The sequence below is a fragment of the Chrysemys picta genome, chromosome 4, assembly GCF_011386835.1.
Source record: "Chrysemys picta bellii isolate R12L10 chromosome 4, ASM1138683v2, whole genome shotgun sequence".
NCBI classification, from domain to species: Eukaryota; Metazoa; Chordata; order Testudines; family Emydidae; genus Chrysemys; species Chrysemys picta.
In genome coordinates, this window is record NC_088794.1 from 147,343,573 (window position 1) to 147,371,517 (window position 27,945).

Sequence of the window (27,945 nt, forward strand, 5' to 3'; positions counted from 1 at the left end):
ATACTATCCATCAAAATTGCAAAAATAAATAAAAATTGAATTCTGCCAAGCTTATGGTTACTGGATTCTCTTTGATTCACACTATGCCAAGTGAAAACCCACCTCCCCGATAGACGTGTACCCAGCCAAGCTGGTACCATGCACACCACTCCCAGTTAAACAGCAAGATTGGGGGCGTCAGACAAATGGCTGTTACTTGTTCCTCCGTATTATGGGGGGAAGTCATACAGCTGGCTGGTACTCGCTGCACCTCCGTCCCCCCAGGCAGTAAGATGGGGGAGGTTGCACTGATATTCACTACCCAAGGAGGCAGCAGGGTGATTGGGAGGGGGTCATACCCATTGCTGGTAACCCCCATCCCAGGTTAGGCAGCAGTAGGACGGTCACACACATGGCTGGTACCTGGTCCCCCTGTTAGGCAATAGGGTTTATGGCCAGTACTCCCCCCCCCACCACCACCACAATTAGGAATAAGGTGGATGGAGGCATGGGTGTGTGGTCACATACATAACAGGTGCCCCCTCCCTTAGGCAATAGGTGGACATGGTCGGTCTCCCCCCACCCCCATTACGCAGTAGTTGACTGGAGCGGGCTCACATGGCCTGTTCCCTCCTGTTGGGTAGTAGCGGGATGGGGGGGGTCACAAGGCCCATTTCCCCCCCCCCCCCCTTTAGGTAGTAGGCAGCTACGACGGTCCCTGGGCTGGTTCCCCCCATTAGGCAGTAGGTGCTTGGGGGGTTGGGGGGTCACAGGGCTGGTCAATCCCCCACCTGCCCGTTAGTCAGTAGGGACTGGGGGGGAGGGGTCACATGGCCGGTTCCCCCCCGCCCGTTAGTCAGTAGGGACTGGGAGGGGGGTGTCACATGGCCGGTCTCTCCCCCGCCCGTTAGTCAGTAGGGACTGGTGGGGGGTGTCACATGGCCGGTTCCCCCCGCCCGTTAGTCAGTAGGGACTGGGAGGGGGGTGTCACATGGCCGGTCTCTCCCCCGCCCACTAGTCAGTAGGGACTGGGGGGTCACATGGGCGGTTCCCCCCGCCCGTTAGTCAGTAGGGACTGGGAGGGGGGTGTCACATGGCTGGTCTCTCCCCCGCCCACTAGTCAGTAGGGACTGGGGGGTCACATGGCCGGTCTCTCCCCCGCCCGTTAGTCAGTAGGGACTGGGGAGGGGGGGTGTCACATGGCCGGTCTCTCCCCCGCCCGTTAGTCAGTAGGGACTGGGGGGGGGTGTCACATGGCCGGTTCCCCGCCCCCCGCCCGTTAGTCAGTAGGGACTGGGGGGGGGTGTCACATGGCCGGTTCCCCCCGCCCGTTAGTCAGTAGGGACTGGGGGGTGTCACATGGCCGGTTCCCCGCCCCCCGCCCGTTAGTCAGTAGGGACTGGGGGGGGGGGTCACATGGCCGGTTCCCCGCCCCCCGCCCGTTGGTCACTAGGGACTGGGGGGTGTGTGTCACATGGCCGGTCTCTCCCCCGCCCGTTGGTCAGTAGGGACTGGGGGGGGGTGTCACATGGCCGGTTCCCCCCGCCCGTTGGTCACTAGGGACTGGGGGGGGTGTGTCACATGGCCGGTCTCTCCCCCGCCCGTTGGTCAGTAGGGACTGGGGGGGGGGGGCGGTGTCACATGGCCGGTTCCTCCCGCCCGTTGGTCAGTAGGGACTGGGGGGGGGGGGCGGTGTCACATGGCCGGTTCCTCCCGCCCGTTAGTCAGTAGGGAGTGGGGGGGGGGTGTCACATGGCCGGTTCCCCCCGCCCGTTGGTCAGTAGGGATTGGGGGGGGGGGCGGTGTCACATGGCCGGTCTCCCCCCGGCAGAGGGCAGGGTTGCACCGCCCCCGCGTGCGTGACGCTGCCGCCGCGCCGCCCCGCTGGGCTGGAGCCGGCTGCGGCAGCCGGGGCCGGGTGTGAGCGGGGGCCGGGGGGGCGCGGGCGGAGGCACCTGCCCCGTGCGCGGCATGGAGTCCCCCGAGCCCGGCCCGCCGCACGGCCCCTGGCAGCTGGGCAACGACGCCGGCTACGGCTGCTGCTACGAGCACTCGGCCCGGGGGACCGCGGGCGAGGACGGGGCGCGGGGCCCGGAGCACCTCCCGCCGCTGCGCCCGGCGCTCTCGTCCTCCTCCTCCGAGGGCGAGCCCGCCGCCGCCCGCCGCCGCGAGCCCAGCCTGAGCGACGAGGCCGGCGGCGGCTACGAGTTCGACTCGGCCGAGTCCGGCACGTCGCTGCGCTACTCCACGGGCGGCGAGGGCAGCGAGGGCGCCGGGCTGGCCAGCAGCGAGAGCGGCGGCAGCGGCTTCTCCCTGGCGGCCAGCGCGCTGCCCGAGCGGAAGCGGCCGCGCTCGGCGGACGGCGGCGGCGGGCGGCCCCGCTACGAGGTGGTGCGGGAGCTGGGTCCCGAGGAGGTGCGCTGGCTCTACCGCGAGGACCGGAAGAGCTGGAAGCCCTTCATCGGCTACGACTCGCTGCGCCTCGAGCTGGCCTACCGCGCCCTGGGGCCCGGCGCCGGCCCCGGCCCGCCCGTCTGCGTGCGCGGCGGGCTCTACGAGGTGGATGTGAGCAGCGCCGAGTGCTACCCGGTCTACTGGCAGCGTGAGTGCGGGCACCGGCCCCCTGCCCCCCCCTCCAGGCCCCCTGCCCTCCCCGTCCCGCCGGGGGGGAGCACCTGCCTCTCCTTGTTCCTCTCAGGCCACCTGCCCCCCCCCCCTTGTCCTCCTCAGTCCCGCCGGGGGGGGCACCTGCCTCTCCTTGTTCCTCTCAGGCCACCTGCCCCCCCCCCTTGTCCTCCTCAGTCCCATTGGGGGGAGGGAGCTGGCCACCTGCCCCCCCCTTGTCCCCCTCAGGTCCTGCCGGGGGGGGCGGCCACCTGCCCCCCCTTGTTCCCCTCAGGTCCTGCCGGGGGGGGGCGGCCACCTGCCCCCCCTTGTTCCCCTCAGGTCCTGCCGGGGGGGGGCGGCCACCTGCCCCCCCTTGTTCCCCTCAGGCCACCTGCCCCCCCTTGTCCTCTTCAGTCCCGTCGGGGGGAGGGAGCTGGCCACCTGCCCCCCCTTGTCCTCTTCAGTCCCGTCGGGGGGAGGGAGCTGGCCACCTGCCCCCCCCTTGTTCCCCTCAGGTCCCGCCGGGGGGGGGGCGGCCACCTGCCCCCCCCCTTGTTCCCCTCAGGTCCTGCCCGTGGGGGGGGCGGCCACTTGTTCCCCTCAGGCCACCTGCCCCCCCTTATCCCCCTCAGGTCCCTCCCAGGAGGGGCGGACACCTGCCCCTCCCCCCATCTCCCATAGGGCACCAGCCCCAGAGAGCCCCCGTGCAGAAGCAGGCCCTTGCACCCTCCTCAGCCCCTCCCTCCCCCCCCCATCCCTTTCAGCCCCTGCTCCCCTCAGTCTCTGCTCGAGTGGGCACCTGCCCTGGAGAGACTCTGAGAATGAATAGGCACCTGCCTCCCCTTTGTCCCTGTCACTCCCTACCCAGATGGCCAACACCTACTCTGGAGAGCTCCTGGGAAGGAGCAGGCACCTGGTTACCCCTTGCCCCTCTCAGGCCCCACCTGGGTGGGAATGTGTGGGAGGGAGGCTATCAGGCTCATTTGTGTACTTGAGGGCACCCCCACCCGCACACATCCTGAGCAGAACAGACTCAGGAAGGAGACTTTTGGGACTCGTGTCTTCTCCCCCAGGACTCCCCACCCCCTGAATCATGGTGGGAATGGCACAGGTTGGAGAGGCAGTGCAGATCCCCTGGAGACTGGGGGAATCACCTGCTTTCTATTCTCCCCATACATCCTGTGGGGAGTGAGCGTGGGGGGTATAGGCCGTGCAGGTCACTTGAGGAGTAGGGTTTATCTACTCTTTCAGATCATCCCCCACACAGACACAGAGCTGTAATGGAAGAAGCACAACATAGGGGGCACTGCTCTTGGTCCTCGTGCAGCCTGAGCTATGGTGGAATGGGCAAAGGAGTGGGGAGCAAATATAGTTTATTTGGGAACTGGGGACGCATCCTTTTCCTTCCCCTTCGTTCTGGGCCTTTGAGGATATGTCTACACAACATTTTGGAGCGAGCCTCCCAGTCTGGGTTCGTAGAATTGGAGCTAGTGGGGCTTGCACTTGTGTTCTGATAATAGCAGTATAGACAGCTCCCTACGCTTCAAAGCCCAAACTCCAGCCTGAGCTGCAACTTGAAAGTGTTGTCTATACGGCTATTTTTTTAGAGTGCTAGCATGAGTCCTGCTAGCCCCTGGTCTGTTGACCCCGGGTTGGGTGGCTCACTCCAAAATGAGAGATGTACCAGGTGATGAGGAGAAGACCATGAAGATCCCTCGTATTCTCTGTTCCCCTTTGCCCAGCGGCAGGCAGAGAAGACTTCCTCTTCTCATCTTTCCCCACCTACCATAACCTTGGCACTTGCGCCATGGGAGAATGGGTAATGGACACAATTGGCCCCTGGTTGCAGGGAGGAGACTATGCAAGTCACCCTGGGAATGGGGAAAGCTGCTCTCTTCTCTCTAGCAACTGTGCCAGGGGGCAGAACAGGAGCAAGTGCACACAGCTGTGAGGTGGGGCAGGAGACCGTGCATCCCAACAGTTGAAAGATTTAATTTCTTGATCCTGTGCCTTGTCCATTTTGGAAGCTGATTCAGTCTCATTAAGTCTGAGTAACAGATGTTTTAAATAATAACATGCTGCTGAGAGAGAGGGATTTCTGAAGTTTGAAAGGAGAGATTCCTAGATTCCAGTACCTAAAGCAGCACTGTACAAGAGAGAACATAAACTCATGGTACTGAGAAGATTAAGGATGATGGATGTGTTTCTGTTCATAGAAAACTAACTGAAACAACAATGCTTGACCTTACCAGGGTTGGATTATGGATAAACAGAGCCTCTGGTATTTCAGGGACCTCCCTCTGATCATCTGTTACTCTAGCTCCCCCTCTTTACTCTCACATTTCCTCCTCTCGTTGCCCCAGTATGGGATCTCATCTTCCTCCTCCTTCTGAGTCCTTAATTGTCCCTACCAAGTGAGGCAGCCTGTCCAGCCCCAGCAAGCCTGCATCACTTGGCTGTGTGATGCACTGATGCCTACTGCTCTGTTTCTGCTGTTGGTCTCCGGCGGGGAGCCGAGAGCTTGCGGGGGCGGTAGCTGGGCTCCCAATGGGGAGCTGAGAGCTTGGACAGTAGCTGGGCTCAGAGCTGGAGCTCCCCCATTTGCCTCCGGGTTACAGCCCCAGCTGTGAGCCCAGCAAGGTTCACAGCAGGAACCCTACCAGCTTTTCTTGTCAATTTCACAGCTCCAGCAGGAGCCTTGAATTAACAAGAATGACAGCCTACAGCTAATTTAAGCAGTGTCTACACAGACACTGCATTGCCCTAAGAACACCGACATAAGTCCTATGCCTTTCATGCAGGTGGAATTATGCCGCTGTAGTAAGACACATCTGCTGGAGCAAGGCTGTAATGTAGACACTGATATAATTAGGTCAATGTAAGCTGCCTTACCGTGACCTAACTCTGTAGTGTAGATCAGGCCCTATAGTAATGAACACTGACAATTCATTAATCAATTAAATTTATTGCCCAAGTGACAGGAAGGACTTGATTAAAACTTTATGCTTGCTAAAATATTTCCTTACTAGAAGTCTTCTATCTGAGGAGTCAGTTATAACATCAGAACCACCAGATTGAGTTACAGCTTGAAGAAATTAATTATTGAGAATGTTATCTTTACCCAGTGAGTGGAGATTTATTTAATGAATATTGCAAACCTAGCAAGGGTGCCATGCAAATCAGTAAAGTTATTGGAGGAGGCCTCTAGATAAATATGTAACTTGAAGTTTCATTCCCTGTCTCTTCCATTGACATGGCAATGAATATTTGATTACAAATAGCAATAATTCATAGGTCTCTTCCATCTGAGTTCTGTGACTATTAGATCATCCAATCCATCCCCTTGCCAATGCAAGGCTCTTCCTACAGTACATTTTTCTATAGTTTTGCTCAGTTTAGTTTTCAAAATCCCAAGCAATATAGTTTCTTCCCCTTCCTTTGCAAGTCAGACTGTTCCACAGCCTAATTGTAGTGACAGGAAGGTTTGTCCTGATAGCCTAGTTTTCCTATTAATTTCATCCCACTTGGTGTTCACATCCATCAAATGTTTGTAGATTGGCATTTTGTCTTTACCTCTGTTCCCCTTTGGTAGTTACTTAGCCAAGTTACACATATTTAGTTTTTTAATCTGTTCTCATAAATCAATCCCCTTCTGCTGCTGCTAACTCTAGTTCTCAGAATGTTCTTTATTTTGAATTCTAACTGCATGTCAGGGTTGTCCATCCTGTAAACTGACATCTGTCTATCAATAGAAATTTATGACTTGAGCCAAAAATTTTGTTGTCGGGATAAAAACAAACTGTTCTTTTTTCCCCACCCCTTTGGACATCACCTACCTGAGCATGAGAATACTGCTTATATTTTAAGAGGGATGTAATACTTCCACTCGCCTTAAAGTTGACCTACAAAAAAGAAACCCTTTGGCACTGTTCCTCCTTTTTTTTGCTGATGTGCAATGTATGGTAAGAGTCTGAAACGTTGTTAATTTTTTTTTTGAGAGAGAGAGAGAGAGAACCTATTTTTAAGCTTCTCTTTTTGTACTAGAAATTCAGGTCTCATCTACCCTGTCTTTCCTGGAAGATTGTATGGACAACTGCAGAGCTAAAAGGACTATGTCATCACAGATACCAAGGAGAAGCTTGTGGAACTAAGAAGGAAATTTTTCTTCACTCATTACAATCCATTTTTTTTACTTGGTTTTGTTAATTTTTTTTTTACCTCAAATGCCTGAACAAACAATTGGGGGGAAGGGGAGGGAATCTAGGTTAAAGATTATGCCCCGCGTCTTTTATTAAGGCCTTTGAAAACTCAAGTTCTCTAGACTCCAAAGAAGATTGCCAGCAAAACCACAGAAGAGACAACTTTGTATTTCAAGCAGAAAAAAAGTCTTTCTGGCAGCCTTTGTATATCACACATCAGCAAAAAGAGTAGAATTCCATTTATTTCCTTTTGCAGGTCACCTTTCAGTTCCACATTAATGCTGTTCAATCCTTATTAGAATTTTATCTGGCTGGGGTACCAGTAGGTAGTATACCCTTTGGTAAAAACATATCCTTTCTGTTGATGAGGAAAAGGGTTTTTCACACATCACTGTCACTGTACAGTGCATACCTTTTCTTGTAGTGATCATGGTTGGTGAGCTAACAAAAATAAAATGTATATATTTCTCCCAGGACTTTTTTTTATCAGTAGTTAGGACTCTCCTTCTTGCTAGTGTTTTGTCAGATATATTCTTAAATGTTAGTATCTGCTGGGGTTTGTATGGATTATTAAAATGCTGGGTTTGAGTAGGTACAGTTTAAAAGTCTTTTACCTTGCGCACATCCTCTTGTCTTTTCATACTTCAAAACATCAGCTTTTGTTGCTATTTGGAGACATTGCAAAAGAAGGAGAAACCTGAATATTCAAGAGAGACCATTCTGCACAGCATTAATAGTTTGGTGCAATTATCCAGGTGCAGCAATTGTCAAATAAACAGGCTTGAAGATTACAAAGTAGTAAGACTGGACTTACTATGAGGGATGAAAGCTTTCCGACCTCTGCTAGTGGAGACCAGTACTCTAAACAGATATTTGCTAATAGCCTAATTGTTGATAGTATAGTGATTGAAACTGTGCAAATGTAGGAGAGATGCAAATAACACAAAATAAATTCTTGGAAGTTGCTGGAATTATTAATAATTGAAATTATTAATATGGGAAACCACCAAACACTAATTTAACCACAAATTTTTATTAAATCCAAAGTCTAATTTATACAATTGCTCTAAACATGCCTAAAAAGCCTAAATAATAAGCAATTTACTGCATCCAAGCAGTAACAAAACATTTTGAAACATTTGATCTAGATACTTACAATCAGGCTAAACCCAGGGCTGCTTAGACCCATATTGGTCGGCTCCAATGTGGTCAGGCAGGTATTAGCAATGAATCCTTTAAGAGCTTACTTTTTATACCCTTTACCAAACAAGTGATGTCCTTGCCAATTACTGACTTCAGCTAAAACCCAAATTGAGACAGTTCACCCTTATTTCCAGAATTAATCCTGATAAGATTTACAACCTCCTTCTTCCCAAGGCCTTTCCTCCCCTCATTCTTGCTGTCAAGCAGGTTTCCCATTGCATGTGAGTTCACATAGGCTTTAACACTGGTGTGTGGGGTAAGGAAGGACTGTGTTGGCTCATTTTAAGACAGATTCTGTTTTATTTAAAACCATCTGCAGTCATCCCTATCGGTCAGAGGCCTTATTTTTAGAAACTTCCCCTTATCTTCTTCTTTGAACCAGGCATCCTCCCTACTTTATTCCTTCTGGCCTTATCACTTGCTATTTTCGAGGTCTTCCTTCTACTTGCTAGTCAGGGCTTTCTTTATAACATATATACTTCCTTTACCAAATTTATGCAAACTTTAATTATTTTTTTTATATTTATCCTACAGACATATTGAAACCTGACTGTATAGCTGCAGCCGATATTAATATTCAGTTCTTGCAACTTTTGTTCCCTTCTTTTTCTTTAATATGTAATTGCACAAGTAATGATTTGTAAATTTTTCTGTAAAAATGAAATTGAAATGTGTTGGCTAAAAGAGTTTAAATTTCAGGAATGTTGTCAAGTGTAAATTCATATTAAAACAAAAATCCCAACCTTTCTCTTACCTGTAACCAATAACAACTTGGATCATAAGAACCGCCACATTGAGTCATGCCAGTGGTCCATCTAGGCCAGTATCCTGTCTGATAGTGGCCAGTGCCAGATGCTTCAGGGAGAATGAACAGAACCAGGCAATTTTAAGTGATCCATCCCCTGTTGTTCAGTCTCAGCTTTTGACAGTTGGAGGTTTAGGGAAACCCAGAGCATGGGATTGTGTCCGACTGTCTTGGCTAATTGAGAGTACTGGTTCTGAGCATTAGCAGGAAAAAGTCATTAGAGATTTTGGGAAGAACTGTTTTGGTGGAGTGTAACAGGCTGACACCCGATTGAAGAGGTTCTAGGATGGTACCGGAAGAGAGGAATTCCAGACAGTTATTGCAGACAATGCATTCAGTGAGCTTGGAGATGAAAGGGAGATGAGGCAATAGTTGGAAAGACAAGGAGATAAGTGAGTTTTTAAGATGGGAGAGAATAAAGTATGCTTATATGGTGAAGGGAAAGAACCAGTGGAGAGTAAGAGGCTAAGGAGATGGATAAGGGAGGAGATGAGAGTTGACATCAGGGAGATCAGGATGTGGTGACTGGAACAAGTGGGAGGGTTAGAGGAGGAAAGCAAATGAGAAACTTCTGTGTCCTTGACAGAAGAGGGAGGAGAGAATCTAGAGGGGGAAGGAAAAGCAAATAGAGGAGAGCGGGAAGTTCACAACTCTTATTTTCTTGTTCATTAATGTTTCAGGAAGGGTTTTCGTCTCCATATGGAGGATCTCAATTTTTTTTAATGGAGTTAAAAAGGTATTTACATTTCAGAAACCTTCTCACTTAGACTATTAATCTGTTGTCCATTGCTACTCTGCCCTGTAGTGTAGTTTGCTCACAAAGTCCCATTTTAGGTCCCCAGTTAGGAAGGTGCTTATGCTTATAGTTAAGGATATGCTTGTGCTTAAGTCCCATTGAAGTCAATGCTTAAAGTTAAGGACATGCTTATGTACCTTTCGTGAATCGTGATGTTAGGCATTTGACAAATAGTCATCCTTCTCTGGTTCAGTTAGCCTCTGCCTATTGTTTGAAAGAATGCAGGTCTCTTCCCTGGGTTTGAAGGGGGTTAATGGGGGAAGGGATTCTAAGACATGTTTATTCTATCCATAGAATGCTGGTGATGGAAGTAACTTATGTAGTTGTCTCTCTTCTAAGTACTAAATTCCCTACTATTATTCAGAATGTGTGTGTGTGTGTGTGTAAGGCGTGTTTTTATGCTCTTCCAAGTCTGGATTCAATGTCACCATCGCTCTTTTCAGAGCATGGTGTATGCGCCAATGAGTTCTTTGATGACAATCCTATCCACAGATAGGGCGTACCCACTCACTAGCAGTGCTCTGAATCCAAGCAGCAGATTCTTTCCTCCTCTAATGCTGGTCATCACAAAGCTTAATTCAGTTCACCTTGCAATGCCTCAATCCATTTACAGGCTGACTCCGCCAATGTGATTGTAGAGCCATTGGCCATTATCTTTGAAAACTCATGGCTATCGGGGGAGGTCCCAGATGACTGGAAAAAGGCTAATGTAGTGCCCAACTTTAAAAAAAGGGAAGGAGGAGGATCCGGGGAACTATAGGCCAGTCAGCCTCACCTCAGTACCTGGAAAAATCATGGAGCAGGTCCTCAAGGAATCAATTCTGAAGCACTTAGAGAAGAGGAAAGTGATCAGGAACAGTCAGCATGGATTCACCAAGCGCAAGTCATGCCTGACTAACCTAATTGCCTTCTATGAGGAGATAACTGGGTCTGTGGATGAGGGGAAAGCAGTGGATGTGTTATTCCTTGACTTTAGCAAAGCTTTTGATACGGTTTCCCACAGTATTCTTGCTGGCAAGTTAAAGTAGTATGGGCTGGATGAATGGACTATACCAAGGGTCGGCAACGTTCGGCACGTGGCTCGCCAGGGTAAGCACCCTAGTGGGCCGGGCCAGTTTATTTACCTGTTGACGCGGCAGGTTCGGCCGATCGCGGCCCCCACTCACTGCAGTTCGCCGTCCTGGTCCAATGGGGGCAGCGGGAAGCCGCGGCCAGCACATCCCTCAGCCCGTGCTGCTTCCCGCCGCCCCCATTGGCCCGGGACGGTGAACCGCGGCCAGTGGGGGCCGCGATTGGCCGAACCTGCTGCGTCAGCAGGTAAATAAACTGGCCCGGCCCACTAGGGTGCTTGCCCTGGCGAGCCGCGTGCCGAACATTGCCGACCCCTGGACTATACGGTGCATGGAAAGCTGGCTAGATCGTCGGGCTCAATGGGTAGTGATCAATGGCTCCCTGTCTAGTTGGCAGCTGGTATCAAGCGGAGTGCCCCAAGGGTTGGTCCTGGGGCTGGTTTTGTTCAATATCTTCATTAATGATCTGGAGGATGGCGTGGACTGCACTCTCAGCAAGTTTGCAGATGACACTAAACTGGGAGGAGTGGTAGATATGCTGGAGGGTAGGGATAGGATACAGAGGGACCTAGACAAATTAGAGGATTGGGCCAAAAGAAACCTGATGAGGTTCAACAAGGACAAGTGCAGAGTCCTGCATTTAGGGCGGAAGAATCCCATGCACTGCTACAGACTAGGGACCGAATGGCTAGGCAGCAGTGCTGCAGAAAAGGACCTAGGGGTTACAGTGGACAAGAAGCTGGATGTGAGTCGACAATGTGCCCTTGTTGCTAAGAAGGCTAACGGCATTTTGGGCTGTATAAGTAGGGGCATTGCCAGCAGATCGAGAGACGTGATCATTCCCCTCTATTGGACATTGGTGAGGCCTCATCTGGAGTACTGTGTCCAGTTTTGGGCCCACACTACAAGAAGGATGTGGAAAAATTGGAAAAAGTCCAGTGGAGGGCAACAAAAATGATTAGAGGGATGGAGCACATGACTTATGAGGAGAGGCTAAAGGAACTGGGATTGTTTAGTTTGCAGAAGAGAAGAATGAGGGGGGATTTGATAGCTGCTTTCAAGTACCTGAAAGGGGGTTCCAAAGAGGATGGATCTAGACTGTTCTCAGTGGTACCAGATGACAGAATAAGGAGTAATGGTCTCAAGTTGTAGTGGGGGAGGTTTAGGTTGGATCTTAGGAAAAACTTTTTCACTAGGAGGGTGGTGAAGCACTGGAATGGGTTACCTAGGGAGGTGGTGGAAGCTCCATCCTTAGAGGTTTTTAAGGTCAGACTTGACAAAGCCCTGGCTGGGATGATTTAGTTGGGAATTGGTCCTGCTTTGAGCAGGGGGTTGGACTAGATGACCTCCTGAGGTCCCTTCCAATCCTGATATTCTGTGAACCAGAGCGGCATTCTGCACTCCTTTCCCAATCATCCACAGAGATTCCAAAGGATACTAAATCATCTTTATAAGCGTCCCGAAATCAGTGCAGTAGTCTGCCTCTCTTTCTAGACCCTTCACGTGCTTGAGTACAGCACACTCTTCAGGATCCTGTAATCCAGCATTAATTTGACATGTCCGAGCCACCTGAGTCTTTTCTTACTAATCAACCTTCCCATGAATGACACATCAGCACATTTTAACACTTCCACGTTTGTCACCCTGTCTTGCCATCTTATTAGAAGAATTTTACGCAAGCATCTGATTTGAAAGCTATTTAGTCTTTTGGTATGTTTGGTATGCAAGTCCATGTTTCTGAGTCATATAGAAGAGTGGATAAAACACGTCTCTTAAATATGGATTTTCACTTTAGTTGACAATTTGTTGTTGTTCCATGCTGTCCTGCAAAGTCCTGCTAGTGAGCGCGGCATCAAGATCTACATTGCTGGTAACAATAGAGCCAAGATAACAAAATTGGTCAATAACGTCCAGACAAATACCATTTAAGGTGATAGCTGGAATTGGTTCTCAAGAGCCTTGGTGCATGGTAACAGTCTTCTTCAAGCTTATTCCTAGCCCAGAGATCTTTCATGAATCCGAGAACTTGGTATTAAGATGTTGTAAGGCATCAACACTGTGAGCCTAAAGGGCTGCATCATCTTCAGACGGGTCCCTTATGATGATCTCCTTCACCTCTATCTTGGCTCTGAACCTTGCAATTTTAAACAAACCTCCATCAAGTCTAGTGCTAAGATAGACACCCTCTCGAGCAACATGAAACGCATGTTCAAGCAAGAATGAGAAGTAAATATTAAACAATATAGGACCCAGTACACGACGCTGCTTCACTTCGTTGTTGATGTTAAATTAGTCTGACTCTTGGTTTTCATAAATTATAGTTGCCTTCATGCCATCGTGTAAAGATTTCACAAGGTTTAGCAATATAGGTGGACAACCAAGCTTCTTCAGAACAATGTAAAGCCCTGACCAACTAACCTTGTCAAAGGCTTTTGTTAAATCTATAAAAGCTATGTACAGTGGAATATGCTTTTCTCTGCACTTTTCCTGAAGTTGTCTTGCAGAGGAGACCATGACTATTGTGGACCTTCCTAAGCGGAAGCCACACTGGCTCTCAGGATAGATTCTCTCCGCTAAAGTTTGAAGTCTAGGTATAAGAATACAGCTTAAGATTTTTCCCCACAATGTTAAGAAGAGAGATACCTCTGTGGTTATTACAGTCCCTTCTGCCTCCTTTGTTTTTATAGAGTTGGATGAAATGACTATCCTTAATCTTGCAGAACAGTTTCTTCATCGTGCAATCTTTGCAGCAAGTCTTTATTTGCACATTTGTAGATTTTAGCAGGCGAACAGTCAGATCCTGAGGCTTTGTTGTTGGGAATCTTTTTGATGCTTTGTTCAAGTTCCTCTAGTGTAGGTTTGGCATCCAGCAGAGTTATAACTTCAAATCCAGGCAATTTGTCTAACTCACAGTCTGCTACAGACTCCCTTGAGTATATCATTCCATAGTGTACCTCACCAGTTACTTCCTTTTATCAGTTATGATATTGCCATCCAGATCTTTCAGTGGAGCTGTCTTGTTCTTTATCAGCTCAATGGCCTTTTTGATGCCCTCATACACCCATCTACTATCACCTGCATCAGCCACCTTTGGACACTGTCACAGAAACCCAGCCAAAATTCTTGAGCACACCTCCTGCAAGCTATTTGAACAGCCTTACAAGCTTTTCTTAGTTTGCTGAGTGAATCAGTAGTAGTAGACTTGTAGGTGATCAGGGCAGATGTTTTCCTCTCAGTGAGTGGCAGCGGTATCTCAGAATGGTCTACGAACCAGTCAATATTTTTCTTAGTACTCTTTCCAAAACTCTTGATTGCTGCATTGTATGTACTTGTCTCCAGGACTTCCTGTGCATCTAAAGGAGTTTAATTCGTTCCGGCTGTCTTTGCTGCTACTTCATTAAAAAGCCGTTTCTTGACCAGATCGTTGATTTGGCTCAAATGAATACAAGGTTGTATGGCAGTTTTATTACGGTCAATCTTCTTGGCTTGAAATTTCACTTTGCAGCAAACGAGAGTGGTCTGTGTCACAGTCTGCACTTCGGAAGGATCATGTATGCAAGATCTTTCAAATATGTATGTTTTGTCAATACCAAGTTCAGCTGATACCAGTGCTTGAACCTTGGGTTTCTCCATGATGCTCTTCTTCTAATGTTACCAGCAAAGGAGGTGTTAGTCACTGATAAGCCTTGACTGGCACAGAGCTAAAGAACTCTTTTTGACCATAGTCATTCATACATCCGATGCCATGCCTACTGTTGTTCAGAATGTGCATGCATGTGTTTGTGTAAGGAATGTTTTTATGCTCTTCAGAGTCTGGATTGTGGTTCTGTTTAACAGATATTTTAGAGCCCGGTAAGTAGAGACTGTGACGGATTGGATCACAGAAACCCCCTTGGGAGCTGCCAACTGATGTGCCGAGACTACCTCTGCTCCTGTTTTCCCTGCCAGCTCAGGACTCCAGCACCCCGTCTTGCTGAGCCAGACACTCCCATCTGCTCCAACAAAGACCCAGGGTCTGAATTACTTGCCCCAAAGCTGCAGGTTTACCTGAAAACAGCTCACAGAAGTGTGCTTGTCTTTAACACTCAGATGCCCAACTCTCAATGGGGTCTAAACCCAAATAAATCCGTTTTACCCCGTATAAAGCTTATGCAGGGTAAACTCATAAGTTGTTCGCCCTCTATAACACTGATAGAGAGAGATGCACAGTTGTTTGCTCCCCCAGGTATTAATACATACTCTGAGTTAATAAGTAAAATGTGATTTTATTAAATACAGAAAGTAGGATTTAAGTGGTTCCAAGTAGTAACAGACAGAACAAAATAAGTTACCAAGCAAAATAAAATAAAATGTGCAAATCTATGTCTAATCAAACTAAATACAGATAATCTCACCCTTAGAGATGCTTCAGTAAGATTTTCCTCAGACTGGACACCTTCCAGGCTTGGGCACAATTCTTTCCCCTGGTACAGCTCTTGTTCCAGCTTAGGTGGTAGCTAGGGGATTCTTCATTATGGCTCTTCCCTTTTGTTCTGTTCCACCCCTTTATTTATCTTTTGCATAAGGTGGGAATCCTTTGTCTCTCTCTGGGTTTCCACCCCCCTCACTGGAAAAGCACCAGGTTAAAGATGGATTCCAGTTCATGTGACCTGATCACATGTCACTGTAAGACCCCAAGCCTTCATTCCTGCCAGCCTGACTCACAGGAAGGCTTGCTTGCAAACAAAGCCCCAGTCAATTTTCCTGGTTGATGGGAGCCATTAAGATTCCAAACTACCATTAATGGCCCACACTTTACATAATTGCAATAGGCCCTCAGAGTTGTATTTCATATTTCTAGTTTCAGATAAGAGTGTTACATTTATACAAATAGGATGATCACACTCAGTAGATTATAAGCTTTGTAATGATACCTTACAAGAGACCTTTTGCATGAAGCATATCTCAGTTACATGATATTCACTTATTATTAAATTTTTATAAGACCATATAGACTGCACAATGTCACAGAGACTTCTTACTGGATAGGATAGCAAAATTACCCCTACATGATCTCAGTTAAATTTTACCAACCTTCATTGGGTTGGGCACTAAAATCTGAAGTGTCATAAGGTTCTTGCTTAATTATATAATGATTTCCGGTACAGTGCTATTTTCTGAAAAATACCAGGCTCAGACAGAAGAACATTCACAAACCTTTACTGAAATTTATCTCCTAATATTGTTTAACAAGACTCAAATAGATCTGCTGATAAGAAAAATATTTATTCCCCTACCTCTCTTGCCTGCCACGTACTCAAAATTTGTATGTTTTTGGAAACCAAAGTTTTGAGTGTGGAATTGCTGTCCATAGATGCTGGAAAGTCTCCTGTCAATTTGCTGTGTTTAGTTTAAAAACAAGAGCCACTCTGCCAGGCAAAGTATAGATTACAGATACAAAGTCCAAGGGAGCTGGTTTCCTTTACCTTCATATTAGACCTATGTAAAATGAATTTCAAGCTTTTTATATATATGACTAAATTATGGTAATCTGAAGTCTGACGCAGACTCATTACTTTATATTTAAAAATACAGCCCCATCAATTACATTTCCTAAAAACTGGAACTGTAGCCCTGTTTTATATTTGAATGCAGTAGTCCATATGTATTTAGATGTGTCTTTACCTGATTAAGAAACTGACATGAATGTTAATAGAAGATCTGTGGAAACAGTTGATCAGACTCAGAGTCTTTTATTTTACTAATGGCTTGAAAAAAGAATGATTAACAAAAGGATCCACCTCAAACAATTGCTGGTCTGCTGAATGATTCCTGATTGTATGAAATTAAGTGAGTTTTTCTTCCAGTCAGTGGGATCAGAATCTTTCTTTTGTGGTGATATATAGTAGTAACCTGAGTGTGGGTTTGGAGGCATCTTCCCTTTTCTTTCATGTGCATTGTGTGTGATAATTGAACTAGAGCTGAAGATTGAAAGTCTTATGGTTTTGGAACCTGCTGGTCAATGTTATAAACTGATTAAATGTGCTTCATAGAAACGTGTTTACAAGTTGTTGCAGAATACCCAAAGTGGCTTGTTTACATAAGGCAGCTTCGCATTTTCTTTTCACAGAGGGAGTGGAATCCTTGTTCCTTTCCCCATTTAGTCCACTTGGGTGACAGTAGATGTGAGTTGAATGGGTAACTTGCTTGTATATGTAACTGTTTGTGGGATCAGGGCCTAAATCTGGAAAGAGAAGACAATCTCTTTGTTTAGCAGCAGGGTGGATTTGATTTAAATCACTAGTCAGTAAGACTCGATTTAATCATGGATTTCTAAATAAAAGTGCCTTCTTGCTGGTTGTTATAACCTTAATACATATTCTTCACAAATCAGAGATAGATGTAGGTTTCATTTTTAGAAGGGACACACTATACATTTTTTAAATGATTTATTTTGAAAACTTTTCAGATTAGTTTTACAGCTATATCAGAAAACGAATGATTGTTTGGTTATTTCATTTACCAAAGGTAATTGAAGCAGATAGTTCACCTCCCAATGACTTCATAAATATCTCCAATTCAACAGGTTAATCATTAATATTTGGAGGATTTTCTTGCCATGCTTTTTCAGGAGGAGAACATCACCAGACAGACATTTAAATTGTTTGTTTTATTTAACTAAAACAACAACGTTATGTATTCTGGATTTTTTTGTTCAACAGCGAACATATAATAATTTAACAAAACAAGCATATGAATTTTTGAATTTAGTTAAAACATTCAAGTTTTTTAAAATCAGGTTTGTTTTTGCTAAAATTGTTTTTAACTAAAATAGTTAAATGAAATATTTAAAAAAACCACAAAAATTAAATTGACTGTGTCAGCCAGGTCAACATGAGAAACTTTAAAATATTGGCTTCTACAGCTAGCTCAGTCGTATTCACCTTCATTTTCCTGTTTGTTCATAATCTGGAAAAGAAAAACAAGCTTTCCTGCTTTTTCAGGTCCCAAACAATTTCTCAATTTGGAATGAATTAGTCCAAAGGAAGAAAATATTCTTTCTACATGGGCAAAAGAAGCTACTGCTGTTAAGTGAGATTATCACTTCAATAATCTCTGAATCCATGTGCTTAAGAAACTTCCACCAGTTCACTGGTGTGATTTTCTTTAAAACATCATTCGCAAACATATATTTCTTATTCCCGAACTGGGTCTCTTTTACGGCCTGCTGCCATTATAGGCTATCCCTTCTAGTGAGAGAATGGTATGATAGATCTCAAATCAATGAAGGCTACACTCAGAAAGACCTCAAGACTTCTGGAATATGCTGCTCAAACAGTTTCACTTCTGTTTCTACTGCCTGTCCCTCCCTTCTCACATTTATCTTCAGACTTCTTCTCCTTGTCCAGATCTATTCCGCCCCCCAACATCTTCTATTCATTGAACTTTTTGAAACTTTACACTTTTAGAGAGAGGTAAGGGATTGACTCTGTGTACACAAATTTGCAGAGGGACAATAGGGTTGAGATCTGTTATTTCTCACCCCTATATATTATTTATTTATTTATTTAAAAACATTTTTGCTGTTAACAAGCATGTTATCTCTGGAGACACAAATCCACAGTTTGAGAACTGCAAAACTAAGCGTCTCTGATGGTATCTTCTAGACTGAGCACTGAGTCCCATTGGGTAGATAGAAAGATTAACCTAAATAATCTATACAGAAGCCCCTGGAACCCCATAAAATTGGGTCCCTAATCCATGAATTATTAGAACTCATTTACAAAACTTTTCTTAAACATTACATGAATATATTATCATACTAGAGAATTAGAATTTATCATCCCTATTCCATGATGAGATATCTTTGAGCTATAAGGCATCTTCATTAAAACTATCCTTAGATAAGTTTTTCCTCAAAAAGCATTTTATCAAAAAAATCTGATTTAAATTTAAAAAAATCTTTTTTATCTTTAAAAAAAATTATTGATTTTTATCCACCCTGTTTAGCAGATTGCATTTAATGTTTTTAGCCACCAAGAATACCCCCGCCTCTCTAATTTTTGCAAATCCCTCAATAAATAGTTTGGAAATATTTGATTGGGAGTAGAGCAGGGGAAAATTCCTCACCACTTTATAAATGAAAGTACTCCCCTGAGTTGGGACACTGGATGAAATTCTGGCCATATTAAGTCAATGAGAGACCTAAAGTCTCCTTCTTTAGGTTATGTTGTTCCTCACAAAAGAACACAGCAATTTGCACACCTTTCCATTAAAACATAGAAAGGTCAACGTAACTGGGATTAAATGAATGGAAGCATTCATTTTCATAGTAGTAACCTACTGCATTCTGAAATTGTTTTTTGATGAATTGGTAGAAATCTGTACAGTACTAAGTTGTAAAAGGAATCCAGGATGTTGCCCAGATGATATCAAGTACTGAACTTACTCCAAGTGGTTGGCTTTTGTTGCACAGACCTTTCCTTTCAAACATTATGTAGAAAAAAAATTGTCATCGGTAAAACATAACTCTTCAATTATCTCTATCTGTCTTGGATGGTTTACTCTTGTTTCTTTTGGTAATCGGCTATACTCATAATAAAACTTCCTGTCCTCTGAGTTCTCTCTTGAAGAAAGTGCACTCTTGGCTAGGTTTGTGGGAGAAGTAGAACAAATAGAATGGCAAGCTCCCTATCTTTAAAAACTAACACTCTAAACATGTGTGCATTGACAAGAATAGGACCAGCAGTTGGCCACCGTTATCAAGTAGTGTGGATCCCAGAAACCCCTTTGGGACTGCCATCTAATGTGCCTAGACTACCTCAGCCTGTTTTCCCTGCCAGCTTGGGACTTCAGTTCCTTTGCCTGGTTTGAGCCAGACATGCTTACCTGCTGCAAACACAGATCCAAGTCTGAACCATGTCCCCCACAAGCTGCAGGCTTAACTGAAAACAGCTTAAGTGCTCCTGTCTCCAGCACTCAGATACTCAACTCCCAAAGGGGTCTAAACCCCAAATAAATCCGTTTTACCCTGTATAAAGCTTATACAGGGTAAACTCATAAATTGTGTGCCCTCTATAACACTGATAGAGAGAGATGCACAGCTGTTTGCCCCCCAGGTATTAATACATACTCTGGGTTAATTAATAAATAAAAAGTGGTTTTATTAAATGCAAAAAGTAGGATTTAAGTGGTTTCAAGTAAAAACAGACAGAACAAAGTGAATTACCAAGCAAAATAAAATAAAACACCCAAGTCTAAGCCTAATACAGTAAGAAAACTGAATACAGATAAAATCTCTCCCTCAGAGATGTTTCAATAAGTTTCTTTTACAGACTGGATGCCTTCCTAATCTGGGCACAATCCTTTCCCCTGGTACAGTCCTTGTTCCAGCTCAGGTGGTAGCTAGGGGATTTTTCATGACTGCAGCTCCCTTTGTTCTTTTCCACCCCCTTATATATCTTTTGCACAAGGCGGGAATCCTTTGTCCCTCTCTGGGTTCCCACCCCTCCTTCTAAATGGAAAAGCACCAGGTTAAAGATGGATTCCAGTTCAGGTGACATGATCACATGTCACTGTAAGACTTCATTACCCATTTGCCAGCACATACGTATACAGGAAGACTTACAAGTAAACAGAGCCATCTGCAGTCAATTATCCTGGTTAATGGGAGTCATCAAGATTCCAAACCACCGTTAATGGCCCACTTTTTGCATAATTACAGTAGGACCTCAGAGTTATATTTCATATTTCTGGTTTCAGATACAGGTGATACATTTATACAAATAGGATGACCACACTCAGTAGATTATAAGCTTTGTAATGATACCTTACAAGAGATCTTTTGCACGAAGCATATTCCAGTTACATTAAATTCACACTTATTAGCATATTTTCATAAAATCATATCGAGTGCAACGTCACAGTAGCTTTTATTGATATGCTTTAGACAGTTTTTCTCATTGCTTTTTGTTCAAGCTTAATTTTTTAATAATTTGTCTCTGTACATTTTAGTGTAGCAATTTACAGTTCTGATTCAAGTGGAATGGGTGAGGAATCATTTAAACCTCGCTTTCTGTGTCAATGTGTATCTGTCAAGATTTAAAAATTGTATAGTATTTTAATCACACTGCAGATCACAAGGTTCCGGTAGCAGTGTGAAGGAGAGAAGCGAAGAGGAATTGCAGTTTGGGCAGAACTTGTCGCCCAGTTTTAACTGGATGCAGTATTCAATTCCTGTCCTAAATTGTAGTGTAGAGTTGCTATACGATGAAATGGCTGTTGCAGTCTCCTGAGCTTCCAGTGGCTGTAATATTACACACACACCACACCACAATGTGAGTAAGTCCTTTTGAAAGGAAAAGGTGTTTTTAAATACATACAAATTCTATTTTAAAAACTACCTTTTCCTTTCCTTTCAAAAGGACTTATGAGCCATTCAGATTGGTATCCACAGGCCTTTATCCCTTCATTCATAATAACTATTGCTTGTTCATCATTCTACCACTAATTTGATGTTTCATGGCTTTATTTTGCTTTTTATTGTTTTAAATTCCATGGTGGCAGGTTTATTCAGTCCTAATTGCTAGGAATGCCTACCTAAATAGTCAGCCACATCTCTTTGGTTTGGGTTTATGGCTGTATGATTTAAAAATTGATTTTTCGCATAATGATTTTAAAACTGTATCAAAACGGAGGTCTTACTGTTACATTACAATGAACATACTCCCTGCAGTGAGAGCGTTCTTACAACTCCTTCCAGAAAAAAATGTTTGTCTATGAAAGAATGAAATTGAGTAATTTTTTTGTGCAGTTTAATTTCTTGTGCTTAAACTTTTTTATAAGACTAGTAAAATTTATGTGAATAATTAGAACAGAATACTTTCTGGTTTGTCACCTTTTTCTTCCACTTGTCATCTCTGGCATTGAAATTTGTTTTTAAAGATCTTGTATATACACACCATGCAAATGAATAACCAGCCAAACATATTGATATCTTCACACCTAAGTCATTGCAAACTATAGATTATATGTGTAAAAGTTGGGGAAGTCAAGAAGTCAAGGGAAATACCTCCGCGTGAATCAAAATTTTGGGGACAAAAAATAAAGCAAAGCAACAAAATTAGTCAGACTTCACCAATGGCAAGCAAAGGAGTAAAATATTAAATGTGAAAGAAAAAGCATTAATACAATGTTAAGACTGAGACATTAACACATCAAAGTCGGGAAGTTCCAGAAATAAAGATTTGACACACAATTTTATAGTGTAAATTAGATACTAAATACCGTTAAGGGTTTAATTTCCCAAGGAAATCAAGGCTAAAATGTACGTACGGTACATGCAACATATCCAGATAACATAGTAGAAATTGTAGGTTGGAATTTTCAAAAGTGTCTAAGTCACTGAGGAGCACAATTGTGCTTTGCTTCTAAGTTACTTAAGTGCTTATAAAAATCATGTTCTTAATTTTTAGAATTTTCTAGCTTTTCAGTGCTTGATTTCTCAACCTTAAATTCAAAAACTGGCATTAAAACAATTAATCCCCCCCCCCATCCTTTTTTAAAAAGGTATGAGGGAAGAGAAGGAACAAATATCACAGCACACCTTTAATTTAGGGGGTCGGGGGAGGAGCATCAAATACATTATATAGAGTGCACTGGTTAGGCTGCTGAAAGAACCTTTTTTTCTTGAAGCAGTAATGTTCCATAGTGAGGACTATGAAGTATACTTTGTTTGAAGGGTGGTTTTTAGGTGTCTGCTGGTTTAGAGTTATGCTTTGGCAAAAATTTCAGTTGAAACATCAGGGGAAAGTGTGTCTTCAAAATGGCGCTATTAATTTTGCTTAAACAGTCACAAAAAGTAAAAAACTTAAGATGAAGAATTCACTTGAAACAATTATGAGGCTGAAATGGAAGTTTTGGGATTTCACCATACATTGGTGAAAACTGTAATAACTTTTTTATTTAATTTTTTTTGTGCCTATCCTAATTTTTAAGTGCAATTTACAAACCAATTTCTAGACATTGCATAGATTTTTTGAGGCAAGACAGGTACATTTTGATCATCTAATCTGATCTACTTCACAACACAAACCACAATTAAAGGAGAATTAGATGTACCCCAGCTACCAAAGCATCCCTGGAATTTGAATCCAGGAACTCTGGCATTCAGAGCCGGGGCATAGCTCTAAGACATGGAGTCACAGCCCCCTCTCTTCTCCCCCCCCCCCCCCCCCCCCCGACCATTAGAGCTTACCAAAAAAAAAAAAAGTCCTGTAATATTTTCCCAACCTTACCTCCTTTGGTCCTCTAATTGACCCAGTGTAATTGCTTAATCCTGATGTATAGTTGCTCCACTTGCTACTGAAATGCAGTCTTTGTGAGAAGAACATGACAACTGATTAGCAGTATCCAGGGTTTATTACACTCTAGTTTAAAGGCAGGAAATGAAGACTATGGTGTATAACTGAAAGTGCGGGGAAATTTTAGGTCGGTAGAACATCATAATGCATACTAGAATCTGCCCAGGACTAAAGTCCATGTCTAAACATTTCTAATACACCCATTACTGTGGTATCAGTGAAGAAAATTAAACACAAATGTTAATGAAAAACTATTCATATCCACTTTACCAAACATTCCTACTTTTGTGAGAAGTCCCGTGGAATATTCAGTGATCAAAAATGGTTACAAGGTTGGTTGTTTCTCATCTGAAAGTTAGTGTTCCCTAATACAGTGGTAGGATAATATTACAGACACGGAAGGAAAACTGCCACTTACTGACTGTTTTCCTGTACTATCTCGATTTTCCTTCCAGGTCTCTCACTGAAGTACTGACCAAACCTATCTTATTTTACCTTGTGAAATCTGACAAGATTACAGCTCAGGGTAGTATGGGTATAGCTGTATTGCACAGCAGTTTAGAGGAAGAAAGGAAGAATACTGCTTCCATTTGAAACTTCATTGGGACTTTAGGGAGGCAGAATGTAATTACTCTGATCATGGTCAACAATCCTATCCTACCGAAAAAGCATCTTTGGAATGTTACACTCTCACATGAACTCATGCCCGTTCCATACATGGAACCTGAAATACGGTTGGTTTCCTTCAAAATTAAGCCACCTTAACAACTTTTTAAAATCAAATTTTGGCTTTTCAAAACTAGTCTCACCTTCTTGACTAAGATTGTCTGTGAGGGGGAGACTGTCTCTGTCAATAGCCTGGGTACTGCTGTTGAATGTTACAGCCTGCAGCAGCAAAGCACCACCATGAGAAATTCTGTCAGGAAGGGTTTGAAAATGTTAAAATTAAACTTTTTATTTTAAAATTTAGGTTTTGAAGATTTGTGGGCAGGAAAGTTACAGTTGAAAAGTTCTGGGATCCTTAAAAATTGAAAGCAGTGTTTTAGTCATTTAATCTGTAATGTAAAATTTGGAATCACTTGTTCTGATGACAGCTTTAAAGTACATACAGTTTTAAGAAGCTATGGAAGGAGTGTAATCTGATCAGATACTTAGTGAAGAACTGAAGAATTTCTTGTAAAGATTTATGCGTGGAATAGTTGCATCTTGGCTTCCATCAACAATGTATTCCATCATGAACACCCACACATCATGTGAATCAGTTTTACCACACACATTCCTTTGTTGCAAAGAGCAGCCTTACTGTGTGTGTACAAATTAATTCCATCATGAAACATATGTGACAGGTGTAAAATATAGGGGAATACAGCACAGCTTAAAATGAATGTGGTTCATGAGGCACCACTAGCTGAAATTCATATTTTGCTCCCCACCCTAGTCTTGTATTATGTAGGTGGTGGTTGGTGACTCCATAGTTAAAGTTTGCATTTAAACAGAACCAAAAATGCCTTTATTTCACACTTTTGATGACTAAATTTAGAGTCCAGACATGGCACAATAACTTTTCATAGGACAACTGAATTTTGCATGTCAAATGAAATATTTACTATCTTTTGCAGAGCAGATGTTTAAAAGGACACCCTTTCAGAAATGTTGCTATTTTCCTCACATTTTTTTGTATTCCTGTAGTTAACCAGATTCCTCACAAATCCCAAATCTCTCTCTCTCTCTCTCACTCACAAAATATCTTGGACATAGACAACTTTTGATTCTTACACAGAATAACTGTTTTGAGCTGTGCAACCATAAGTTTGATGAAACTTTTTTGAGTTGTCTGCTGCTTTTGATTTCTGAATGACATTGCCAGCCTTGCCTGCCTTGACTCACAAGCTGTGCTCTATACGTAACTGGTGACAGAGAGAAGCAGAATGGGCAGCAGAGAGAGTTGGGCTCTGGTGAGAAGGGGAGCAGTGTTTGGGAGCATCAGAAGTTGGGGAGTCTTTGGGGAGCCCTGGAAGGGGTTTAGCTGGTATGTGCTGGGACTGGGGGGAAATATCTAGCATCTAGAGGAACCTGGGGGTGAGAGAGGCCTGCATTGTTTGGAGCCTGAGTTTTGGAAAGGAGTTTTGTCTGTGGGGAGGAATTGGGACTTAAAGGGTTGTTGCTGCCTTACAGGGGTGCCTGCAGTTCTCCTAGTCACTAGTGGACTCTGTGATGCATACTCTGCAGGCATCTTAGGAGGTTTCTCTTGTTGCTTCTTCAGCAGCTGGCAGCACCAAGTGAAGGAAGCTAACTGTAGCCCTAGGCTCCTCCCAGGCCATCTGCAACAAGCTCCCATCACTAATCCTCCAGCTGCTGCAAGCCTTCTACTCTACCCACCCCCCAGCTGTGCCAAGCTATCCCACACACTCCTAACACTGCAGACCACCCTAGTACCCTGACTGCCTCAACAGCCCAGGATCACCACCCATCCACCCCCAGCTATACCTAGCTGCCCCAGAACCAGTTGACGCTCCGCTCCCAAAGTGGCTGTAGCTGCATTTCTCCCGCTTTCCTTTCCCCTCCCGTTACGTCCCAGCTCTCTGCTACAGGGAGACAGGAAGATGGTTGCCATTCAGGAGGCTCTGGAAGCAGCTTCTCCCTCTGGTGAACCTCCTGTGAAAACGTTTTTCGAATAGCTTTTCCAATGTAGTGCACACAGGTATGCGCTCTATAGCGATGGTATTCGAATGCTTGAGAGATCTAGCCCTCTTGGTTCTCCCATGAACTTGTAAGGATTATACCTCAATGCAGTGTGTGTATTGTTAGATGGAAAGCTCAGAAAAACTAAGCGGTATCTTGTAAACAAAAAGGAGAAAATACTGGTAAAAACAAAGAATAAAATATAGAACGTCTGCCTTACTCTCATGTGGGCAAGTTCTGAAGAGAACCTTACTACAGTTGGTTAGAACTCCTAATGACAAATGGGAAAACTTAGTGGTGATAACGCTTACAGTCCTTGTCTGTGCCTCCATTTGTTTCTTTTCATTTCCCCCTAGCTGTTGACAAACTGTCCAGAGGAGAGCTGCTTTCTCCATTCTCCCAAAAAAATCTCTTTCCAGGGGGGCCTGGCTCTTTTCAATAATGAAGCCATGTTCTTTGTTAGTCTCTTTCTGAAGAACTCCTTGTCGTTGTCTAGAGTTCTTAGCTCCCAGACATACAGAACATGTCTAAATTTGTTTAGCTGTATATACGCATGCTATGCATGCCCCAGTTGTTTTCTTAGCTCCCCTCTTTGAAGCCTACCTTTGTAAGAAATCAGTGGCTCACCTGGTTCCTCTGAGGGACTTCTGGTGAGGCGTGGTCTGCTCGAGCCCCAAGACTACAGGACAACTGACTTCCACCAAGGACTTCTGGCTCAGCAGTACATTAGATGGAAGGCACCAAAAGAGGAGGCACAGAGCCAGGAATATAGGCTTTTGTGGAACTACATCAGTTGAGCCATGAGGAAAGAGAATATGCTCTTTTCAGCTTTTGTTCCTGCTTTTCCATTCCCAGCAAGCGTGTGTGTGCGCGTTCTGAACAGAGGGAAAGTGGGGTGTTGGAGCTTGATGTTGATGGGTGTGAGGTAGGAGGAGGAAGAGTTCTGAGCCTGGGTATGGAGGAGGTGTAGGTGTCCGAAAGAGAGAGAGAGCGTAGGAGTGATGAAAGGGTAAGAGATTTGAGGTGAATGATTTGGGACTAGGAGTGAACAGCACAATGGTCACAAAGGAATAAAAATTGTTCTCCTACTGTGCCCTTTATGTAAAAGTGTCCCAGCTCTTCATTTTGAGAGGGGGAGAGGATGCACTTTTTGCTTCCCACTTCTCCCCCAACTCCTTTGTCCTCCACTGAAACACTTCATGGTGACACCCCTGACTACAGTGTGCCAGTTTTTCACTTTGAATATAATATTAGCTTGAAAATGGGAAGGGGTTGCAGATTGCTACCTGCAGATCCTCCACTTACATTGGGCAACAGCCACTAATGACTATAAGGATACACTTGGGTGCAAACTTTCAGCACAGGCCTCTGATGTTTTGTGTGCAAATTGGGACGATGAATGCCCAGCTATTCGTTTTGTAAATACAAATAGTTTCATGCAGATTTAGAGTTTGGAGTGAGACTAAAAATTTGGCCCTTAGTGAGAATGCAGTTTTATGTTTTAATAGAATCTCTGGCTTCCATACTGAAGAAATCCCTAAAAATCAGCTTCTTGCCAGCATGTAAATTGGACCATTTTAAAAATATTGAATTGGGCCCCAAAGGAAAAGTTACTTTTTAGTAATAAGTCAACAGCAATTACCATATTAAGGGTTCCAACCGTGAAGTTAGATTGTCATCAAAACATAACAAAATTTGAATTCTTTTACTTTAGTGCCAATTTCTGGTATGTTGAATGCTAAATCCCTCCTGTTTGCTTTTTAGAAACGGATAAAATCCCTGTAATGCGTGGGCAGTGGTTTATTGATGGTACATGGCAGCCATTAGAAGAAGAAGAAAGTAATCTAATAGAACAAGAACATCTCAGTTGTTTCAAAGGCCAACAAATGCAAGAGAACTTTGATATGGAAGTATCAAAACCTGTAGATGGGAAAGAGGGTAAGATATTGCCTGAACTGTTGTTCATACCATTATTATTTATTTGTATTACTGTGGTTGTGAAACAGATTTCTATTAATATGAATGTTTAGTGTTTCTGTAATCTTGCATGGCGACTAGCAATTATTTGCTCTGGTTGCTTTTCCCATTTTTCAACGTAGCTTGATGGTTCTAGGATTTATTACTGAATCACAAAAATGGTACCATTCACAGCATTCTATGTAAAACTAAAATCATGGGTGAATTTCTTGTCATATCCCCATTTTGCCTCATTTCATGTTGTGGCTTTTTATTGTATCTGAAAGTCTCACTTGAAACTAAACTT

The 27,945-nt window shown here is 44.2% G+C and overlaps 1 protein-coding gene across 6 annotated transcripts in view; it reads left to right on the top strand.

The window, feature by feature from the left end:
- Positions 1 to 1,817: 1,817 nt before the first annotated feature.
- DDHD1 (DDHD domain containing 1) overlaps positions 1,818 to 27,945 on the top strand; it is a 110,812-nt gene continuing 84,684 nt past the window's right edge. For 3 of the 6 annotated variants that reach the window (XM_065593902.1, XM_065593907.1, XM_065593905.1), the window contains exons 1-2: positions 1,818 to 2,581; positions 27,447 to 27,620. In XM_065593902.1, coding sequence (XP_065449974.1) covers positions 1,951 to 2,581; positions 27,447 to 27,620 — 805 coding nt within the window. In that variant the 5' untranslated portion in view covers positions 1,818 to 1,950. The remainder of the gene's footprint in view (positions 2,582 to 27,446; positions 27,621 to 27,945) is intronic. The other 3 variants (XM_065593903.1, XM_065593904.1, XM_065593906.1) reach the window with 3 other exon arrangements.